Raw genomic sequence first — 20,218 nt, forward strand, 5'->3', positions numbered from 1 at the left:
TTTATTGTTTGTACTGCCTACTTTTTGTAGATCCAGTTGGGTTTCCTCTTTGCTTTGCTCTGCATGGCTGCTAAGCCTCCAAGGCGGTGTGTTTGAATCCTGTCCCGGGCTAGGCGCTTTGGCCACTCACCTGCACCTGACCTTCCAGCATGGGACCCAGCAGCCGCGGCCCTGTACAGGAATAATTTGCGATGTGACGCGACTCAGGGTACTAATTTAATAATATCATTGGGTGGTAGTGGCCTTGTGAGTAAAACACTCGCCTAAGAAGCAGAAGACTTCATGGGGTTCATACCCCACTTACTACCAATGTATCCCTGAGCTGCTTCAGTGGGACTGTTCCTGTCACTACCCGGACAAGGGCGTCTTCAGAGCATTCTCCAGATTGTCTGTTTTAATCTCTTAATGAATTATTGTCAAGTTTCACACAACAGGAGTGTCTAGAAATGCCATAAAGAGACATCTTACGACACTACCTTCTGAATAATAATCACACCTAGATGTGAGTGTAACAATGTCAATTTCCCACTGGTGGGACTAATAAAGTATTAGCAGGTAAAGCTCATAGCCATAATGCTGCTTGTTTACGTTCAAACTAATATGGGCAATATTTCGCGTCGTAAGCGACTGTTGACCCCAGATCTGCGTGAATTTGACATGTTTTGTCGCGCATTTGTCCATCATGCTCGGACGGGTCCGCCCGCCGCCCAGACGTGCCCGGATCCTCGGCGTCGCGTTCCTGTGACGCAATAGGCCTGCGACAGGGGCAGCTCGGGGGAAACATGGTGGTAGCAAGTCTCCGTTAGCTAACTTGCCTTCGATCTTTGGTTTGGTGCCTAACTTGCTACTCTTAGCACATCCATTCAGCACAAGCCATCACCGATGAAGACTAACGAAGGTGAAATCTACGATTGTGATTTCAGTCCTTTATGATCTAATGCTTGGCTTTCCGGTGTCAGGGGTCGATAGCGACGGTTTGTTAGCCGAGCTGGCGAATGATTAATTCCTTGCGCTACGTTACACGTGACATAGGTTGCACAGGTTAAGTCAGTGGGGTCTTCAGCTAAGGCCTGGAGAAAGGTGCACGCCGAAATTATTGCACGTTTTCGATTTTACGAAAAAGATTAGCGGAGTCGCGGGAGCTTGGACATCCGTGCCAGTTGTCTGGTTAGGTTGGATCTTCATGCGTCACCCCTGCATAATTAGCTGGCTTACTTACGAGTTGTAGAAGATTAGTTTTGTTTCCTGCACAACTGGTGGCCTGGGCCTCGATATGGACGCTTTTATACAGACATGCATGTTTCAGGAACGTTTAGAAACCGAAACTTGCAGTCGGCAGTGTCGTCAGCATATCTGTCAGTATAGCATAATCAGTTTAATAGTATGAGTGGTTGTTTTGGGACTACTTTTTTTTTTCTTTTTTTTTTTTACAATAAAAAGAAAATAAATTAACTCGTCGATAGCGTTTTCTTTCATTGGTTACCAGTTTAAAACTTTGATACCTTTTTATTATGTAAGAAACTACACAAATTGTTGCTAACTGTGCCCAGTTTTGCGAACAGTTGGTTTTTTTCCAGGACCACCTCAGGTGAGCGACGGCGTTTGCGGCGCGCCAGGGGCGGGACCAGAGCCGGGCGGCGGATAGGGCCGCCGTGAAGAGTGACAGCTCGGGTGACACAGATCCTACCGCCTAGAGCGAACAGCATCCCGAGGATCGTCTGGTGCGACTAGCGCGGGACGAATCTATCGCCACAGCGCTCGGTGTAGATACGTTGACACTATAATTGCGATGTAAAAAAAAACGAGAAACGTCACTTCGCCAGAACGAGAAACAGCACCTCGATCTGGATTGTATAGCTCTATGGCACGAGCGCCTCTCTCTGGGTCCGTTAACTGGAGCGCGCATAACGCTCGCCTCAATGGCCGCCCTCGTGTGGTCTTATAACAAGGGCTGTGGATGTCTCGAAATCCATTAACATCGCCCTCTAACCAGGCCTGGTTGCTTCCCAGAGCCACGAACAATAAACTGGAACATATTCTGCACACGCTTATACTATAATTGCTGATCAATACTAAAGCTGCAAAGAGATAAAGATGGCATATTAAAACGAACATGAAAACATTGGCTGCCGACCGGGTCAAGTTTTTCAGTTTGCGAGACCGTATAGCCCAATGATAAAAGGACTCTCGTTCGTTCCTGAGCTCAGAGACCGTAATTTTCTGGATCTATGAAACTTTAATCTGGTGCCAGAGGCCGAGGCTCGGATGACCTGACTAAAAAGAGGGCGACTTCGGTCTTTTTTTCGTCTTTTTTTTTGTTTTACGAAGCTGCTAGCTGTTAGCATTAGCTAACTGGCTAAAATAGAGACCAGCGCTCCGGCTTCACGGGAATTTTATTTTTCACACAGTCGCTTTTTGGCTCTTTTCCATCCATGAAAAAGAAATGCGACGCGACCTGACCGGAAAGAAAAAGGGATAAAGACTTGAGAACGAAACGTGGGAAGACTTTTTTTTTTTTTTTTTTTTTTGCTTTGTGCTTCTGATTGTACATCAACTGTTGTTTGTTGTTGCCGGTTGTATTTTGGGGACATTATCTCAGCCCTTAATGTATTGTCTTGGCCGCAGAGGTCTGCGCCTGGAAGAGGGACCGCCGCTGACCGAGAGGAATGCCTGGATCAGACCGTCAACATGGGACCAAGAGGAAGCCAGAATCCAGTAGCGCTAGCATCTCGCAGCCTGGGCCTCATCAAGCCCCGGCCTCGCGTCACGGCCCTGCGGCAAACATGACGACCAAAGACGGCAAACCGAAGTCCAGATCCCCGGGCTCGTCGTCTGCGTCGACCCCGAAGCACAAACGGCATAAATCGTCGAAGCGGGAAGCGGAGTTTCCCGGGGAGGCCTCGGCGCCGACCGCGCACAGCCCCGCGCCGCGTCCTGCAGTGGGCGCCATCAAGCCGCTGGTGGAGTATGACGACATCAGCTCCGACTCCGACACCTTCTCGGACCCGCCGGCCTCCACCAGGCTCGGGGAGCGCAGGGACGACGAGCGCTCCGATGACTTCTACAGCGGCGGCGGCTCGGGGGGCAGCCGGGAGAGTCGCTCTCATAAACACCGGCACTACCGCAAGAAAGCCAAGGATCCGCACCTGGTGAAGGAGTCTGAAGAGGGCGCGGGGGGCTCCAAGAAGAGGAGCCAAGATCGGGAGAAGGAAGGGAAGAGCAAGGAGCAGCCCGTGACAGCCGTGTCCAAGAAGTCGGAGGCAGGGAGGCGTGGGGGCGACCCGGCTCCCTCCACCGCGGTCCAGCCGGGGCTCGGTGTAGGGAGCAGCGCCTCCGGAACCCCGTCCTCCTCACGCAGCAAGGAGGCAGGCCGCTCCAAGCCGCGGAAAGACAAGCAGCACCGGGAAGGCCGGAGCGAGGGCAGCGCCTCGTCCAAGGGGGATCGCTCGGACCGCGGCCACCGGAAGTCCTCCAAGGCCTACAAGTCCAGCCCAAAAGGCAAGGCCTCGTCGCGGGGGAGCCCCCGCCGCAAGACGCAGGGTTCGGCCCTGTCCCCCAGTCCCCGGCGGGACAGCTCTCCAGGAGCTGGGGGCTACGGCCCAGACGGCTCGGACAGTTACTCGTCGCGACGCAGTCCGTACCGGGACTCGTCCCGGCGCAGCAGACAACGGTCGGACAGCCCTTATGGGTCCAGGCAGAGGTCCTCCAGCTACGAGAGGGAGAGCAGCCCCTATGGGTCACGGAAGAGGTCATCGGTCAGTCCCTACGGCACCAGGAGATCCTCCAGCGGGAGCCCGATGTCCAGGTGAGGGGACCGTTCACACATTACACGTTTGTCCCGCTGTGAGCTGTGGGCCTCTGTTAAAGATCGCGGTTCAGGCGAGGTATGTAGAGCAACCTTTGTGTGGTAACTTGGTAGTAAGGGCCCTGCGGTCCAGGCCATGCGTGTCTTTGGGGCTGGTAGTGCTGGTCACTTTAATACTGTTCTTGTAAACCATAAACATCCGTTTGTCTTTTGAGGGTTTTAGTCTCATGAAGCAAATGTCGTTTTGCTATTTGTCTCGGATGAAGTAGTCATGCATCATGTGGTGAAATAAGCATAACTTACGCAGACAACAGGCTTACTCAGTCAACGCAAGTAAATGTTATGGCCCAAAAACAATTTCTATGACATTTCCTTTGGTCGTGTCATTAGTCACAAAGCTGAAACATTTACATTTACAGCATTTATCAGACGCCCTTATCCAGAGCGACTTACAATCAGTATTACAGGGACAGTCCCCCCCTGGAGACACTCAGGGTTAAGTGTCTTGCTCAGGGACACGATGGTAGTAAGTGGGGTTTGAACCTGGGTCTTCTGGTTCATAGGCGAGTGTGTTACCCACTAGGCTACTAACACCCATGAAAAATGCAATAAATGACACTTACTGCTTTGCTGTAATGGGGAACAATTGAACATTTTAGAGTTGACCGTGCCTTCTCCTGGGAAAAGAATTCCCTGTAGTTAGTGTCCGGGTTGGAAGCATCAGGCTGTATGCGTTTGCTGCGGTTGGGCCCTTTAAATGGGAGCAGCCATTTTGGAGCATTTGTTGTGGACCGAAGTAAAGTCTTCAAACGAACACTTCCATGCCCATCCAGCATGCGCGCGTGTATATTTCCTTGCTGTTGGGGTAGCACAAAATTCATATTCTCCAATAAGCGCTGAGAAATTAGCCACCTGTACAGCCGCGGTATTCAGTGTCCCAAACAGAGTCTCAAGCCCGCCTCAAACAGATGGTGTTCGTGGCCCTGCTGTGCACTAGCCCAGGCGGGGCCATGACTGCTGTCAATCAGAACCGTGCCGAAAGCTCCCAGTAAAAATTATATTTCACCTCAACCCCTGCACACACCTTTTATGCACAGCGACATTGCAGAATACGTAAAAGAGTGAGCTGGTTGTGGCCAGGTGGAAGGAAATATCAGTCCATTGATCTACCAATTGACGGCCGGAATGAGGAAGAGGCCGGGCTTAGGCGAAAGGAAGTAAACCAAAGTTTTCAGCCGCCTCTCTAGCAATGGAGACCTGTCCCAAATGTTCCTACACATACATACTACTTGTCCCACATTTGGGACCCTATTTCATTTTCCGGGGTTATAGAGTGAAATTTAACACTGTCTATTTCTAAGCAGTGTGGATTGAAAATCAACGTCCTTTAATTAAATACATTCATGTATTCACATTTACCAAATGGGAACATTTTCCAATATTTTCAAAGCGCCATTACACTTAATTTGTTTTAGGCAAATTTCTTCATTCTCATCCCAGCATTTGCTAAACCTGTGCTTATTTATACAAACCTATGTAAAAAAAAAAAAAAAAAAAAAAAAAATCATCTTCCCAAATGAAACACCATGTCACCTCTCACAAACCATCCAGTGATTAATTCTGACCTAAAGTGTACATCAGTCCAGTTCCTATTACATCTTTACAACTGAACTGTGTTACAGCCATCATGGCAGTTAGCACAAAACAGTCTGATAAGTCTTATATTATATATAAATATTATAATATTTTTTTGCTCTCCCGGCCTCTGGTGATTTCTGTGTGGTTTTGGATCAGCTGCTGTCCTTGTGATTTGCTGCCATGCTTTTAAATGTGTTGTCAGCATGTGACCGATTTTGTCTTTTCTGTTTTGTTTAGACGCTCTGCTCGGTCCCGGTCACGGTCGCCTCCTTATTCATCCCGTCGCTCATCGTCTCGATCTCGAAGTAAAAAACACTCTTCGTCTGGTGGAGGTGGGTCTCGATCGCCGTCTTCTCGTCTGCCCATCACATCCAGCCTTGGAGCCGAGCTAAGTCGCAGGAAGAAGGAGAGGCAGGCCGCCTCGCTGGCCGCCTCTCGTGGCACCTCCCCTTTGCTCCGGATTGCTACACCCATTACTACTCCTTCCCGACCTGGGCAGGTGGAACCAGACCCTTCCCCGAATCCTCCAGAGAAGGAGAAGGCTCCTTCTGCGGAGCAGCCACCTCCACCCCCTCCATCAACCCCGGCGGGAACATCTCAAGCAGAGGAGAAGGGTGTCGCTCCTCCTCCGCCCGCCCCTTCACCCCCTCCACCTCTACCCCTCTCGTCCCCTCCTCCCCTCCCCCTGTCCTCGCCACCTCCGCTTCCCCTTTCTTCTCCTCCCTGCCCTCCTCAGTCTCCAGCACTGGCCCCCATGCCCGGCCTCGCCGCAAAGACCGCTCCTCCACCGCCCAGATCTCCAGCCAATCAGAGCCTGCACACGCGCAGCCCTGCCCGGCACCCGCTTCCCATGAAGACCTCCACGCTGCCGCCACTTCCTCTGCCCCCAGTCCTGCTGGGAGAATGCCGGGACAGGTAAGGACACGTGTTCTCAGACCAGTGGAACCAAGGACAGAATCAGAACACGTCGCCAATTTCATCCTCTCTCTCGACAGCCCAAAGAAAAATACACCACCACAGCGCTCCACCCGCCGAGAGAAGGAGAGAGAGACGCGGCCACGCCACTTACTGAGCGATCTGCCTCTCCCACCCACGCTGCCTGGAGGGGACCACTCCCCCCCTCAGTCACCCCCACAACAGGCTCCGCCTCCAGTTCAGCCAACCTACAAGAAGAGACCAAAGTACGTTTGGATAAACTTTGTGAAAACGCACTTTGTGTGTGTGTGTGTGTGTGTGTGTGTGTGTGTGTGTGTGTGAGGCCAGGAAGTCAAATGCAGATCTGAGCTGTGAAAGGAATATTACAATCTAATGTGAATAAAAGTACATCATAGGCTTCTCCCTAGAGGTGTAACCAATAACTGAGATGCTACAGAAATTGGTTTCAGTGGAAAAGTATAGCGCTCTAATCATGTTTATAGATATTATCCATAACTAAAATACGCCAATATCTACATGTCTCTGCTTCGGATAGCTGATCTGCTGTCAGATATTTGGCTAATCGAAATTTATCACATACTCTACAATTCGTATGCAGAAAGCAATACAAGATGACAGGGACTTTAAAGGTTTTCTGATCGTGACTAATTTTAATGATGGCTGTGGACGATATGGCCATGGTACCTTGAACTGGTGTTATTACACTTTATTATGCATGAAAAGAGATCACTTGGCCAACTCTAACATGCATTTCTAATACCTGTGCAGGTTCTGCTGTCCACGGTACGGTGAGCGGAAACAGACCCAGAGTGACTGGGGCAAACGCTGTGTGGACAAATTTGATATCATTGGCATCATAGGGGAGGGCACCTATGGCCAGGTCTACAAAGCCAAGGACAAGGACACTGGTATGTAAAGTTTTGAATCTTCATGTGATTTTTGGCGTAGATATTTGACTACATGTGTGTTTAACAGGGGAGCTGGTGGCCTTGAAGAAAGTACGTTTAGACAATGAGAAGGAGGGCTTCCCCATCACTGCAATTCGTGAGATCAAGATCCTCAGGCAGCTGAATCATCGCAGCGTGGTCAACATGAAGGAGATTGTCACGGATAAACAGGATGCGCTAGACTTTAAGAAGGACAAAGGTCAGTTTTGTCTGATAGAAAGGCCCATGTGGTCCAACTGTGGAATGCTTCAGGTCATTTTCTTAAACATACAACCTGGCAGTTTTTAAGGGCCTTTCGAAGGGTTGTGAATACACAAGTTCATATCACTTTTTGATGTCAGAGTATCTACTGTGACAAATTGTCCCCTTTTGGTGTCTCCTGTTTGGGGTCGCCACAGTCTAATTGTCCGCACAAAGACTGTTTTTCTTTTTTCTTTTAAGTCTGTTCTGTTACATTTACGGCACTTTTCAGACACCCTTATCCAGAGCGGCTTACAATCAGTAGGTACAGGGACAGTATGGTAGTAAGTGGGGTTTGAACCTACGACTTTGAGGTCTTCTGGTTTTTTGGCAAGTGTTACCCGGTAGCCTACTAACAACCTAGACTGACAATTTCCGACCTACACAGCAGGGTCTAAAACTGTAAAAACTTTTATTTTTGCTGACGTTCTGAATATTTTTTTTTCACATTGGGTAGGATCTAGTTGTATTCAATTATGAGTTGTGCAATTTACTTATGCACCAAAGGACTTGCTGTGAAAAGCTTCTGCTGTGCTTTTGTGGCTAAAATGCAGCCGCTGTAGGTGCTGTGTTCCAGGTGTACATGAAAGTAAATTAACCTAATGTGTCCACTTTCTTTTTTTCTTGTATGTTTTTTCCGTAAAGGATTCTGCAAAATCTTACGCGCTTCCCCCAAAACTGTTTATTTAGCTACAAGCAAAAATATAACTACAACAAATGTCAAACCCATTGATGAAATATTGATTTCTGTCTGTGTGTGTGTGTGTGTGTGTGTGTGCAGGTGCCTTTTACCTAGTTTTCGAGTACATGGATCATGATCTGATGGGGCTGCTCGAGTCTGGATTGGTGACATTCTCCCATGAGCATGTGCGAAGCTTCATGCGCCAGTTGATGGAAGGGTTGGACTATTGCCACAAAAAGAATTTCCTGCACAGAGACATCAAATGTTCCAATATTTTGCTCAACAATAGGTACCCTCACAGACTCACACCAAAAAAACACGAGTAAATGTCCTTTTTCCCTCTGTGGGGGATCAATTTAAATGCGGCAAACATAGTAAATGTTTTACCCAACTTGAACACTAGATGTCGCCCTGTGGCTTATTTCCCAAACCCCCAAGTTTCTTTTTTGTTGTTAACAAGAAACATTTTCCTTTAGCAATCAATTATTTTCAACTATGGTAGCTTGGATCACCATTAATGTGATCAGATGCTTGGTAAAACGTTTAAGAGGTCCTGAGGCTGCACTGTTAGATCTCTGTATATAAGGATGATAGCTGGAGTATTTTATTTGTTTCAGTTTATTTTTTTCTCTCTTCTAGTGGACAGATCAAATTGGCGGATTTTGGACTGGCCCGTCTGTATAACTCTGAAGAGAGGTCAGTACTGTGTGCTTTTATTGAGTTCATTCTGGAAAAGATTGCTTTCGATCAGAAATGTATTGCCTAGACCAGGGGTCTGCAACCGTTAACGCTTAAAGAGCCATTTGGATTCTGTTTCCACAAAAGAGAAAGCACCGGCAGCCACAAATGCATTTTGACAAGATAACACTCATTACCCTATTATTACTTTTACTTTTATGGTATGCATAAAAAGCTATGCTACTGTGCACTAACAAAATTTCACGAGAAACACAGTAAATATTTTGCATGGGTTGGGGGTGCTGCCAGAATGCATTTTTTTTCTGATTAGAATAAATATACGTGTAGAAGCCGATAATGTGACGAATATTTAATCACCCAGACAGAAACCCGGTAGTTTCTGGAAAACAGGAGATCTGGTCACCCTGAATTAGCGCGCTATGCTAACTCTACACAACTTGCTTATCAACTTAGTCAGCACATGCAAATCATTTAAAAACTCATATCAAGCTCATATCAAAACTCATAAACGCGACTCTAATTGAACGGACTGAATAACAACTCTGGGGGGGGGTGGACAGGCGGAGTGGCCACAGCAAGCCGCAGATTGCCGACCCCTGAGCTACACAAATAAGTTGTGTTTGGTGTTGAATTAAAACCATGTTTTTGCTCTTATGCAGTCGTCCTTACACCAATAAGGTGATCACACTGTGGTACCGCCCTCCTGAACTGCTTCTCGGGGAGGAACGATACTCACCAGCCATTGATGTTTGGAGCTGCGGGTAAGAGAATACAGATACTCGCCACACATACTCACCACCACATTACTCAGGGCTGAGTAATGAGGGCTAGGGGTGTCCAATCTTGTTCTCAGTGTATTTAAATTTTCACAGCATTTTCACATGAAGGGAACTGATAGTTCTAATTAGCAGAGAATTTACCAAATACAAAAGCCGGATTTAAAGTGAAAAAGTTAAAGTGAAGTGATTGTCACTTGTGATACACAGCAGCACAGCACACGGTGCACACAGTGAAATTTGTCCTCTGCATTTAACCCATCACCCTTGGTGAGCAGTGGGCAGCCATGACAGGAGCCTGGGGAGCAGTGTGTGGGGACGGTACTTTACTCAGTGGCACCTTGGCGGCAACCTTCTGATTAAGGGGCCGCTTCCTTATCCACTAGGCCACCACTGCCTATAACTGTGTAATTAAATTGAAAAACAAATCTATTACAGGGGAGAGAACAAAACTCTTAAACTAACGCTTTGTTGAAGCACCTTTTGATTTATGTTCAGCACTCAGTCTTCTTGGGTAGGGATTTAACAGTATGGCACACCTTGACTTGATATTTGACCCCTCCTCCTTGTAGAAGTGTTTTAAACCTATTTGGTCTCTTGTGCAAGGCCCTTTTCAGGTCTCCCCACAGATTTTCCTTAGGGTGTATGTGTGGTCTATTGGTTTGGCCGGTCCAAAAGTTTCTTATGATGAATTGTGTGTATGTTTTGGGTCATTGTCACATCAAGGTGAAATCTTCTTCCTCTTCATCTTTGGATTGTCTATAAGATGCCAGATTTGTTCAGTTCTATAGGTCACATTAAAGCTGGGAATCACAAAAAAAACTTTCATTGTACACTTTTTCTTTTTTTTTTTTTATGTCCACCGTATGTATATCAGTAGTTCTGAAATGTCATGATAAGTACAATCTAGGAAAATGTGTGATTCTCAGAGGACCACCATTATGATCGTGTGTATGTTCAGTGATTTCATTTAGTACACCCAAGTGGACTAAAATAATGACAGTTGAGCCTCAAACTGTCGTGCCAAAGTTGCTTAGCTTATTGCAGGTATATTAATGTACTGAATCTACCTATTAAACCAAATGATCACCTACGGAAAGTCTGTGGAGGACAAAAATTTATAGTTTTCGTCATTTTATCTCAAGATCATCACATCATCAGAATGCATGGCTGCAGATGACACTAATATGGAAACTAATATAATATGTCTAGCACTGACAGATTATATGCTTCTTTGTGTCACCTCCTGATCAAGAAAGAAGGGGCGTGGTATAACCCATGAAATTATACCAGTCTGAACTATATGCTCAATGCTCAATTTTCTAACACATGCAGATGCATTTTGGGAGAGCTGTTCACTAAGAAGCCAATCTTCCAGGCCAATCAGGAGCTCCTGCAACTGGAACTCATTAGGTATGTTGGACCATCCAGGATGCACTAAAGCTGAACATGAAAGGATGTCCACAAAAATAAGTAGTGTCTTCTGCTGGAGACATAGCTGGTTAAGTTTTCTAATTATACTGTCTGTCCATAAGCCGGCTGTGTGGCAGCCCCTGTCCTGCTGCCTGGCCCGACGTCATTAAGCTTCCCTACTTCAACACCATGAAGCCGAAGAAACAGTATCGACGGAGACTACGAGAAGAATTTGCCTTGTGCGTATGATTGTGCGCGCTTTGTAATGGCAACCTGATATTCCAGTGTAGGCAGATGTAGAACGATGTTGATGTTTATTCTGTGCTCTCTCTGTATTTTCTGCATTAGTCTCCCACCCCAGGCACTGGACTTGCTTGACCGTATGCTGACCCTTGACCCCTGTCGGCGCTGCACAGCAGAACAAGCGCTTAACAGCGCTTTCCTGTGTGATGTGGAGCCAACCAAGATGTCCCCACCTGAGTGAGTAGCCCTGAACTTGGTAGTACCCTAGTGGGTAACACACTCGCCTGTCAACCGGAGTGTCTCTGGGGCGACTGTCCCTGTAGCTATTAACTGTAAATGGCTCTAGATAAAGGCGTCTGGTAAATTCCGTTAATGTAAACTTTCAGTTCAAATTTGCCTCAAGTTGTTTTAAGACGCGTAATGTTTAAGACACCGATATCACCAATTAGCCTTTTCACAATACTGAAATTTCAAACTCGAAACCGATACTAAGGGGTACTCTATACTCTTTTTCGATACTCCAGGGGGAGAACACAGAAAATTTTACTTAAAAAAATAAAATAAAAAAATGGTGGAAACAGGTGGAAATTATTGGCAGTTAGCAAGACGACCCAATATAGGCGCGGTTCTGCAGGTGGGGACAACAGAACACTTCTCAGTTCCTACACTTTCTGGCTGGTGTTTTGGTCACTTTTGAGTGTTGGCGGTGCTTTCAAGCATGAGACGGACTTTACAACCCACACAAGTGGCTCAGGTAGTGCAGCTCATCCAGGATGGCACATCAATGCAAGCTGCAGCAAGAAGGTTTGCTGTGTTTGTCAGCGTAGTGTCCAGAGCATGGAGGCGCTACCAGTAGACAGGCCAGTACGTCAGGAGACGTGGAGGAGGCCGTAGGAGGGCAACAACCCAGCGGCAGGAACACTGCCATTGTGCAAGGAGGAACAGGAGTCCTGCAAAAAGAGTCCTACATATATGTGCCTGCTTAAACGGTCAGAAACAGACTCCATGAGGGTGGTATGAGGGCCCAGCGTCCACAGGTGGCAAATTCACCACTGGTACCCTGTGCTCTTCACAGATGAAAGCAGGTTCACACTGAGCACATGTGACAGAGCCGTGGAGACACTGTGGAGAATGTTCTGCTGCCTGCAACATCCTCCAGCATGACTGGTTTGGCAGTAATGTCATGTGGTGACATTTCTTTGGGGGGCTGCATAGCCCTCTGTGTGCTCGCCAGAGGTATCCTGACTGCCATTAGGTAAGGAGATGAGATCCTCAGACCACTTGTGAGACCATATGCTGGTGCGGTTGGCCCTGGGTTCCTCCTCCTCATGTGACTGGAGTGTCAGCAGTTCTTGTAAGCCGAAGGCATTGATTGTATGGACTGGCCCTCCTGTTCCCCAGACCTGAATCCAGTTGAGCACATCTGGGACATAATATCTCACTCAATCCACCAACGCCATCCCCACAGACTGTCCAGAAGTTGCCAGATGCTTTAGTCCAGGTCTGGAAGGAGATCCCTCAGGAGACCATCTGCCACCTCATCAGGAGCATGACCAGGCGTTGTAGGGAGGTCATACAGGCACGTGGAGGCAACAAATACTACTGAGCATCATTTTGACTTGTTTTAAGGACATTACATCATAGGTGGATCAGCCTGTAGTGTGTTTTCCACTTTAATTTTGACTCCTAATCCAGACCTGTGCAGGTTGATAAAACTATAATATATAAAAAAAACGTTAACTTGCGTCAACAGAATTGCTTGTCAGTGGCCATAAAAATATTCATATTAAGTTTGAACAACAACTTTACTCTCCTTGTATAATTCGGAGGGATGTTTTTGCAAATACTTCGCTAAACTTAAACTACTCGCTTTAATAGTGAAGCACTTCTTGCAAATGGGATTGTCCACAACTTTTGTTTTCCCCTGTTCATCTGAGAATTAACAACTTTTTGCCCACTGTCTCCTTATAGCTGGTGTCAACTGTAATCTCTTATTTCTTAACTTTATTTTTAGCTTTATTATTATGCTAGTCAGAAGACTACACTTAATGTAATAGGCTAAATTATGGAGATTCATATTTTACTTTGTTTTCACTCTTTGCATACACAAGTTCTTCCAACTTTTAGGCTTTAAAAAACTTTCAAAAAACATGTAATGTGAAAAGAGCTGTTTATAGGCCTATGATGTTTTGGGAAACTCAGAATATGGAAGTTATGAATAGAGACATATAGTATGCGGTTCTGTGAAGATTGACCACTGGTGAGCTTGCTGTCGCTTTGTCTCTTTCTCTGAGTTTTCTTTTTCTTCTGATCTCTGTTTTTTCAGTCTTCCTCACTGGCAAGATTGCCACGAGTTGTGGAGTAAGAAACGTCGTAGGCAGCGCCAGAGTGGCCTGTCTGAGGATGTGCCTGTTCCTAAAGTGCCCCGTAAGGACCCCAGTGCACCCGCAAGTGGAGAGAACAGTCGACCTCCACCCAGCCCACCACCTCCTCCCCCATCTGCACGTCCACCTCCCTCCACCATCTCAGCCAATGAACTGGCAGGTTAGACACTCAGGAGTCGACCATATTTTCAGTTGGGCTGCTCTGCCGTTTTCATTTCACTAAGAGCTGTGTGTGGGTGGGCGATGTGTAGATGTGTAGGTATGTGCTGAAGTTGTGCAAATCCTCATGAAGTCCCATTTCTTTTTACTGTGTAAAGTCATACATGACCTATATCTGCGGCAGGTCATCTTAATTTATTGTTAACAAACAAATATAGTGTAAAAAAAAAAAAAAAAAGGTCTAAATTGAATCTAATTAAATACATAGCGCAATTTCCCCAAACTCTCACTGAATTCCCTCTCTTACTGATCTAGTTAACATGTTCATGTACCGCAGCTTTTTCTCAGGGGAAATCTAAAGCATTTATTTCAAAATGGAAAATGTGTTTCCAAATTTCCATATTAGATTCTGGCATTTCCATCAAAGATCCATTTCTGGACCGATTCCTATTGATACCCATTGTATTAATTTGTATGGAGTAATTTTCCATCGAGATTTTTTATTTTTTGCAACAGCTTGGAGAAGTGCTGCTTTTCATCTTATTCAACATCATTCTTTTGCAGGAAGGTGATTGAACAGAATAAACGTTTGCTTGTCCCCTCTGTAGGCTTGAATCAGACAGAAATGGCCGTGCTGCTGAACTTACTGCAGAGCCAGTCGGACTACAGTCTGACCCTCCCCCAGATGGCCCAGCTCCTCAACTCTGCCTCCTCATCCTCTTCCAACCCAGAGTCTCTGCATGCGCCCGCCTCAGAGACAACATCCTCGACTGCTCCGCCCAACCCAGAGCCCGAACCCGCCCCGCAGCTGGAGCTGCTGAGCCAGCTGTCTTCTCTCCTGCACCCCACGAGGCCAGCAGAGGAGCAGTCGTCCGTCAGTCAGCCGCCTCCGCCGCCGCCCTCTGAGATCAGCCAGGATGACCAGACCCGTCTCCTCACTCTGCTGCTGAGCCAGTTCATCACCACCCAAGGGGCGGAGCAAGGCGACGAGAGCAATGGCATCCAGGCAGACGAGGGAGTTGCGCGCAGAGGCTCTGCCCCCATTTCAGGTGCCGATCGGAAGGGCAAGTCTGAGTTCAGTCTTTAGTGGGCAGGGCAATGTGAAATGGGAAGGGTGTGATCTGCACGGGATCACAGTAAACATGTTTAAGTGAGTTATTTTATTATTTGTGCTGAGATTTTATTTCCGATTTTATTTTCTTTCTGGAAAACGGAAAATACATATTAACCCAAGACAATAAAAAGATGCTTCTGTTTTATATGGAGGAAACATCTTTTTTTGTTTCCCCGCCCACCCAGATGCTTAAATAAAATTCTCTTTAGGTTTTAATGCGAATCTTCATTCCCAAGCCCAAGGTGTCAGTCGTACCCCTTTCCCTGCTGCTGCTGCTGAAAGTGCCGGGGCTTCTCGCCTCGGCAACAGACGCACATGAGCTGACTGCTTTCACAAGATGGCCGAACAGGAAGTGGCTTCAGCTGACTCTGGTCACATGACCGAGTACGAGTGTAAATATAGACCAGGAGGAGGCACAGATGTCCACTGCCAGTGAAGATGCCACTTTCTTTTTTGTTGTTGTTTTCACTCTTTTCACTGTTCTTTTCTGAGCATGTATTGTGCACTGGTGGAGCAGACAACGCTCCAGTATCAGAGACCCTCAGGATACGCTGCGCTGTCTCACATGTTTAAATTTTTTTTTTATTATTATTATTTTATTCCCCACCTTCTTCTGTCATACTTCATTTCTTTCATTTCTCCCTGTAAAGCTGGCTTGTTGGAGTTGTTAATCCTTACACAAAGTATGACTCAATCACAGTCTGTATGTCAGCTTTTTTTATTAAAACAAAAATAAATTATAATTCAGAAATAAATGTATTCACTTGGATCTCACCTGCATGTTTTTTTTTTTCTTTTTCTTTTCTTCTTTTATGTCCTCCCCACACCAATTAATTCACAATTTTGTCTGCTATTTATCATGCCTGCTATTCCTAGGGTGTTTTTTGTTTTATTATTCTAATTATTTTATTGACTTTTCCTTGGAATTGCATTTTGTGCGCTCATGGTAAGGCGATGTCTGGTGGAAAATTAGCTCATGAGTAGCTAGTCACCCTGACTTGACATGATCGTTCCCCCCAACCTCTTACTGAATCCCGACTCTTATTCGCCTTCATGGGAGGGATATGCACAGGTATGGTCTAATTTGCTTATTGTACAGGTACAGTCATTTACAAACGTGGCATTTAAAGTAGGGGTAAATACTTTACAATTTTTTATTATTATTATTTTGATGAGCACACTATTAGGAACGTATGTCTCACGTGATAATGAGAAACTACAACCACGGATTGATCTTTCCTTCAAGTAATTTACTGCCTTACTGCCGTGAATTAAGCAGTAAAACTCCTCTATTAAGCTTTTCTGATCGCTTGATTCGAGTAATCAATTCTAGATCTCGCATCAATCAATCAGTCCTCTGACTCGTTGTTTAACTTTATTTCTGATATTTTTACATATTTGTTACATCAGTTGTCCTTCGTATGATCTCTGCAACGCCGCTTACGTCGTGTCAGAGATCTTATTGCGTCACGTGTTCCCTGCGTCGAAGCCGATGTTCCCACTCACACGCCGTTTCGGTCCTTATTATATTATAATTATTATACAGCTCCCGTCTAATTCGCTTCGTGCGTAATAAATGAGATAATTAGACTTTCCGCCGAGCAGCATTCACATGTGAGTGTCGCGGACGTCAGAAACGTGCGCTGCCCTCTGGCGGTGGCCGCGGGTATCGCCACGCCCCTTACGGCGCTTGTGCTGAAACGTCCCTTTTTGTCCCCTTTACAGACGAAGCGCCGAGGAAGCTGAGTGTCCAGACGTCCGACGTGCCCCCCCCGGAGACCCGGCCGCCTTCCCCTGCACCCGTCGCAGAACAGACTCGTGCTGAAGACATCAGCCCCACCGTGGCCACTGCTCTGCTGCAGCTCATTACGCAGCAGGACCCGGAGGGAAGAGCTCCTCAGCCCAGCCATGAACCCTCTCCACGGGGCGCGGCTGACCCAGCACCCCAGACATGGACCGTACCCGCGGAGAACCCTCCCCCGAGCAAACCCACGCCACAGCCGCAGCGGGACGGCCCGTCCGGCGCTGCTCAGTTCCCCAGGGACCAGGACCTGCGCTTCACCCCGGCAGCAGCCCCGGAGCCGGCCGCTTACAGGGGCGCAGAGGCCTGGAGCCAGGCTGGCACTGGAAGGGCTAAAACGGACAAGCGCTGAGTACTTCTTCATTTTCCGTTCTCTTTCAAGGTTCTGTGTTTGCCATTTTACTCACCATCATGCCATTATTATTGAATCCTTTTTTGGATAAATGAGAAAAGTCAAACTGAAGTTCAGTGAATGTGCTTTTGTGTGCCACTTCAAAAAAGTGGATGTCTTGACTCTTACACAGTTGGTAATGGTTGGCACATAAAATCCAAGCTACTTTTTGGTTCCCGTAATGGTTTATCGTGAGTGTTTTGCAGGGGTTTCGGAGTTCTAACACAGACTCCAAACGGAACCATGTGCATCCTCCACAACCACAGAAACAGCAGATAAAAGCGAACGTCTGTTGTGTGTGTGTGTGTCTGTAACAATGCTACTAACTGTGATGAATGAGAAAGTATAACGCTGACGACAACTTGCACAAAAGCTTGTTCTCTGTCCCTCAGCAGCCTCGCCGTGTAACGTATGAGTAATATTCTGTCCCTAATTTCTTCCATTCCTGGTCCCCAGCAGCGAACCATCAGTTAGAAAACTTCGAAATCCAGTGAATGTCGTACCCAGCAAGTGAAAAGAAGTGACTCCTCTGCTGTCAGAAAAAAAGAACCCTGAGTTAGATGTGAGTTCTATGATATTTTGTAATATGAAATTTGCGTTTATTAAAAGAAATCGAGTTAATTCACTTCTATTCGTTGCTTCTTTGTTAAAAAAAAAAAGCTCGCGTCTTTGTCGGCAGGTGGCGCACTCGCACAGCGTTTCTATTCATTCGCACTTTGAAGGACGAATAGGAGTCACGTGGAGCCAACGGAGCTCAATTCAAACGCTCGCAAATACATTTTAATAAAACTCGATTTATCACAGACTAAAGGATTTTAAAAAATTAAAAAAAACTTTGTGAAATGATATTGTCGTGGCATGTTATAGATATAGAATCGATTATTTCTAGGCATCTTTTAATGAGTAATTTTTTATATGTAATAATTTAGTAAAATATGCTTTAATTCCCGTCATTTCGTAATTGTATTATAATTGTGAGTGTTTGTCTCGCTTTGGTTTCTGCCCCCAGCGGCAGTTCACGGAACTGCAGACGATGCGGCCGACGCGCAGTTTGTAGCTAATTTACGAAGATCCCATCAAAATTACGAAATTACAAAATTTATTCTTGAGTGGCATCGGGACACAAAACCTGCAGATTAATATAATCAGTCCTTCGTCCACGTTCGGTCCTTCGGGTCCTTTTTAAAGCGCCACGCGGTGTATTTTTAATTCCTGGACCTCAGGATGGCGCAGAGGTTCCCGCGCTTCACGCTGCGCGACTTCGGCTCTCCGGTGGTCTTGGACAGGCTGCCTTTACGGCCCTGCTTCTTTGTAGACGGCGGCACCTGCAAACACGGGTTCGAAAGCGACAGCATGACTCGCAGCGCGGAGCATCATCAGGCCCATAAATAAATATTCCCCTGTTGTCTGAAACGACGCGACTACGTCACGATCCACGCCGACTTACGTAGACCCGAGGCGTGGAGGGCCGCAGGGCCCGGCGCGTCCGCGGCGGGGCCGGGGCGGCCTGGGCGGGCTGGACGGGCACGGCGGCGGGGCTCGGCGCGGCCCTCGGCGGCCGGTCGCGGACGCGAGCTGATCGGCGGCGGGCCGGGGTGCGCGTCGGCCCGGCCGCGTTATTTGGTCGCGACGGCATCCGTGGCTGTGGATGAGGAGGGAACCGGAGACCGTGGGAGAAACGGAACCCACGCCGAGCAGATCCTGGACCCCGAACCCGCGGCGAATCTCGGCCTTTTGAACGGCAAACCCGATCGGCTGCTGTTGTCATGTTAAAAAGATCCACGCCACCCGCTTGTGGCCATTTGCATTCCCGGCACGGGTATCAATGGGCCGCCATCAGAACGAGAAGAACGGCGGGAGAACTGGTGATGACTGCCTTCTAACTTGAAATGAAGAAAAAAGCCATCTCTAAAGAAATATTTCACTACATTCACTGTGAAACACAAGTGTAGGAATTGATCAGATATGATATAACAATAATAACAGAATGAATTTTGTACACGTAACACAATTAATACACGTTTCTTTTGTCGAGATGATTTAGTCAAGTACATTTCAGTTGATTATCGAGAATGCCTGGAAGCGACTGAATTGAAAACCTGAAATTGGAAATGGAAGAGGTGTCGCTGGAACTGAACAAGGAGGTTACCATTCCGGTGGGCGACTGTGCTTAAAACATAAAGAAGTTGGGTCAGAAGTTGCTGTGAAATACCAGCAAATGTAAGATGCTTAAATTATCTTCTCACTCAGCAAAAGAAACAACAACATTTGAAATAACTAAAAATACTATATTTTCAAAAGTGACACAATGAATTGCAATTAAGGAACTGAATATTATGGTGACTCAACATGTTTTTTTTTTTTAATCTTACATGAATTAAATACTGAGTTTTAAAGAATAACAATTAATTGAGACAGAGAGAAATTTTTATGTTGGTTGGCCATATTCTGATCATGTGGGACCGATATACACATTCAAATCAAGTAAATTAGTCAGGATTAGTCAGTCCTGACCTTCGCTGTGGGATCTGGTCAAGTCTGATCCATCATACATAATCGTTTTTCCAGAACGTTCCACAGATGCTCGATTGGATTGAGCTCTTAATTTGTCCGAGTTTGTCTGCAGCGTTGTTAAGGTGGCGCTATGCAGCCCCTTACTCAACAATCTGAGCAGCAGCAGCTCTTCCTCTGGATCAGACCGCTCGAGCCTGCCCCCTCTCCCCTGGACCACCCGTGGTGCCGTCACCGGTTGGTCAGTTCACATGCCACAGACCACTCTCAGTAGGTCCCGGTCACTACAAAACAGGAGTATCCCACAAGAGCAGCACTGTTGGAGACGCTTTTTTCCTTCCTCTAGCACATCATCTTTAAGAATAAATGTTTGCTCGCTGCCTAATAAATCTCGTATTAATGTTATGTTCTAGACTGTAAAAGTTCTTCATAACACCGCTGGGTGGGGGACCTTCATCCAGCCGGCCTCAGGAAAGAAG

At 46.7% G+C, this 20,218-nt stretch overlaps 1 protein-coding gene across 5 annotated transcripts; it reads left to right on the forward strand.

The window, feature by feature from the left end:
• Positions 1–755: 755 nt before the first annotated feature.
• cdk12 (cyclin dependent kinase 12) lies at positions 756–17,853 on the forward strand. Of its 5 annotated transcripts, XM_028986008.1 has the most exons (16): positions 767–898; positions 1,578–1,588; positions 2,626–3,805; positions 5,681–6,358; positions 6,439–6,624; positions 7,148–7,287; positions 7,355–7,525; positions 8,348–8,537; positions 8,888–8,944; positions 9,607–9,708; positions 11,059–11,136; positions 11,259–11,375; positions 11,485–11,616; positions 13,706–13,923; positions 14,531–14,986; positions 16,762–17,853. In XM_028986008.1, exons 3-16 carry the CDS (start codon positions 2,667–2,669, stop codon positions 17,187–17,189), a joined length of 4,092 nt encoding a protein of 1,363 aa, XP_028841841.1. In that variant the 5' UTR covers positions 767–898; positions 1,578–1,588; positions 2,626–2,666; the 3' UTR covers positions 17,190–17,853. The 5 variants fall into 5 exon arrangements, with proteins under 5 accessions (XP_028841839.1, XP_028841843.1, XP_028841841.1 ...); XM_028986006.1 differs by lacking the exon at positions 1,578–1,588 and having other exon boundaries at positions 756–898; XM_028986010.1 differs by lacking the exon at positions 1,578–1,588 and having other exon boundaries at positions 756–898; positions 14,531–14,971.
• The last annotated feature ends 2,365 nt before the right edge of the window (positions 17,854–20,218 follow it).

The sequence above is a fragment of the Denticeps clupeoides genome, chromosome 7 (assembly GCF_900700375.1).
Source record: "Denticeps clupeoides chromosome 7, fDenClu1.1, whole genome shotgun sequence".
Taxonomy (NCBI): Eukaryota; Metazoa; Chordata; class Actinopteri; order Clupeiformes; family Denticipitidae; genus Denticeps; species Denticeps clupeoides.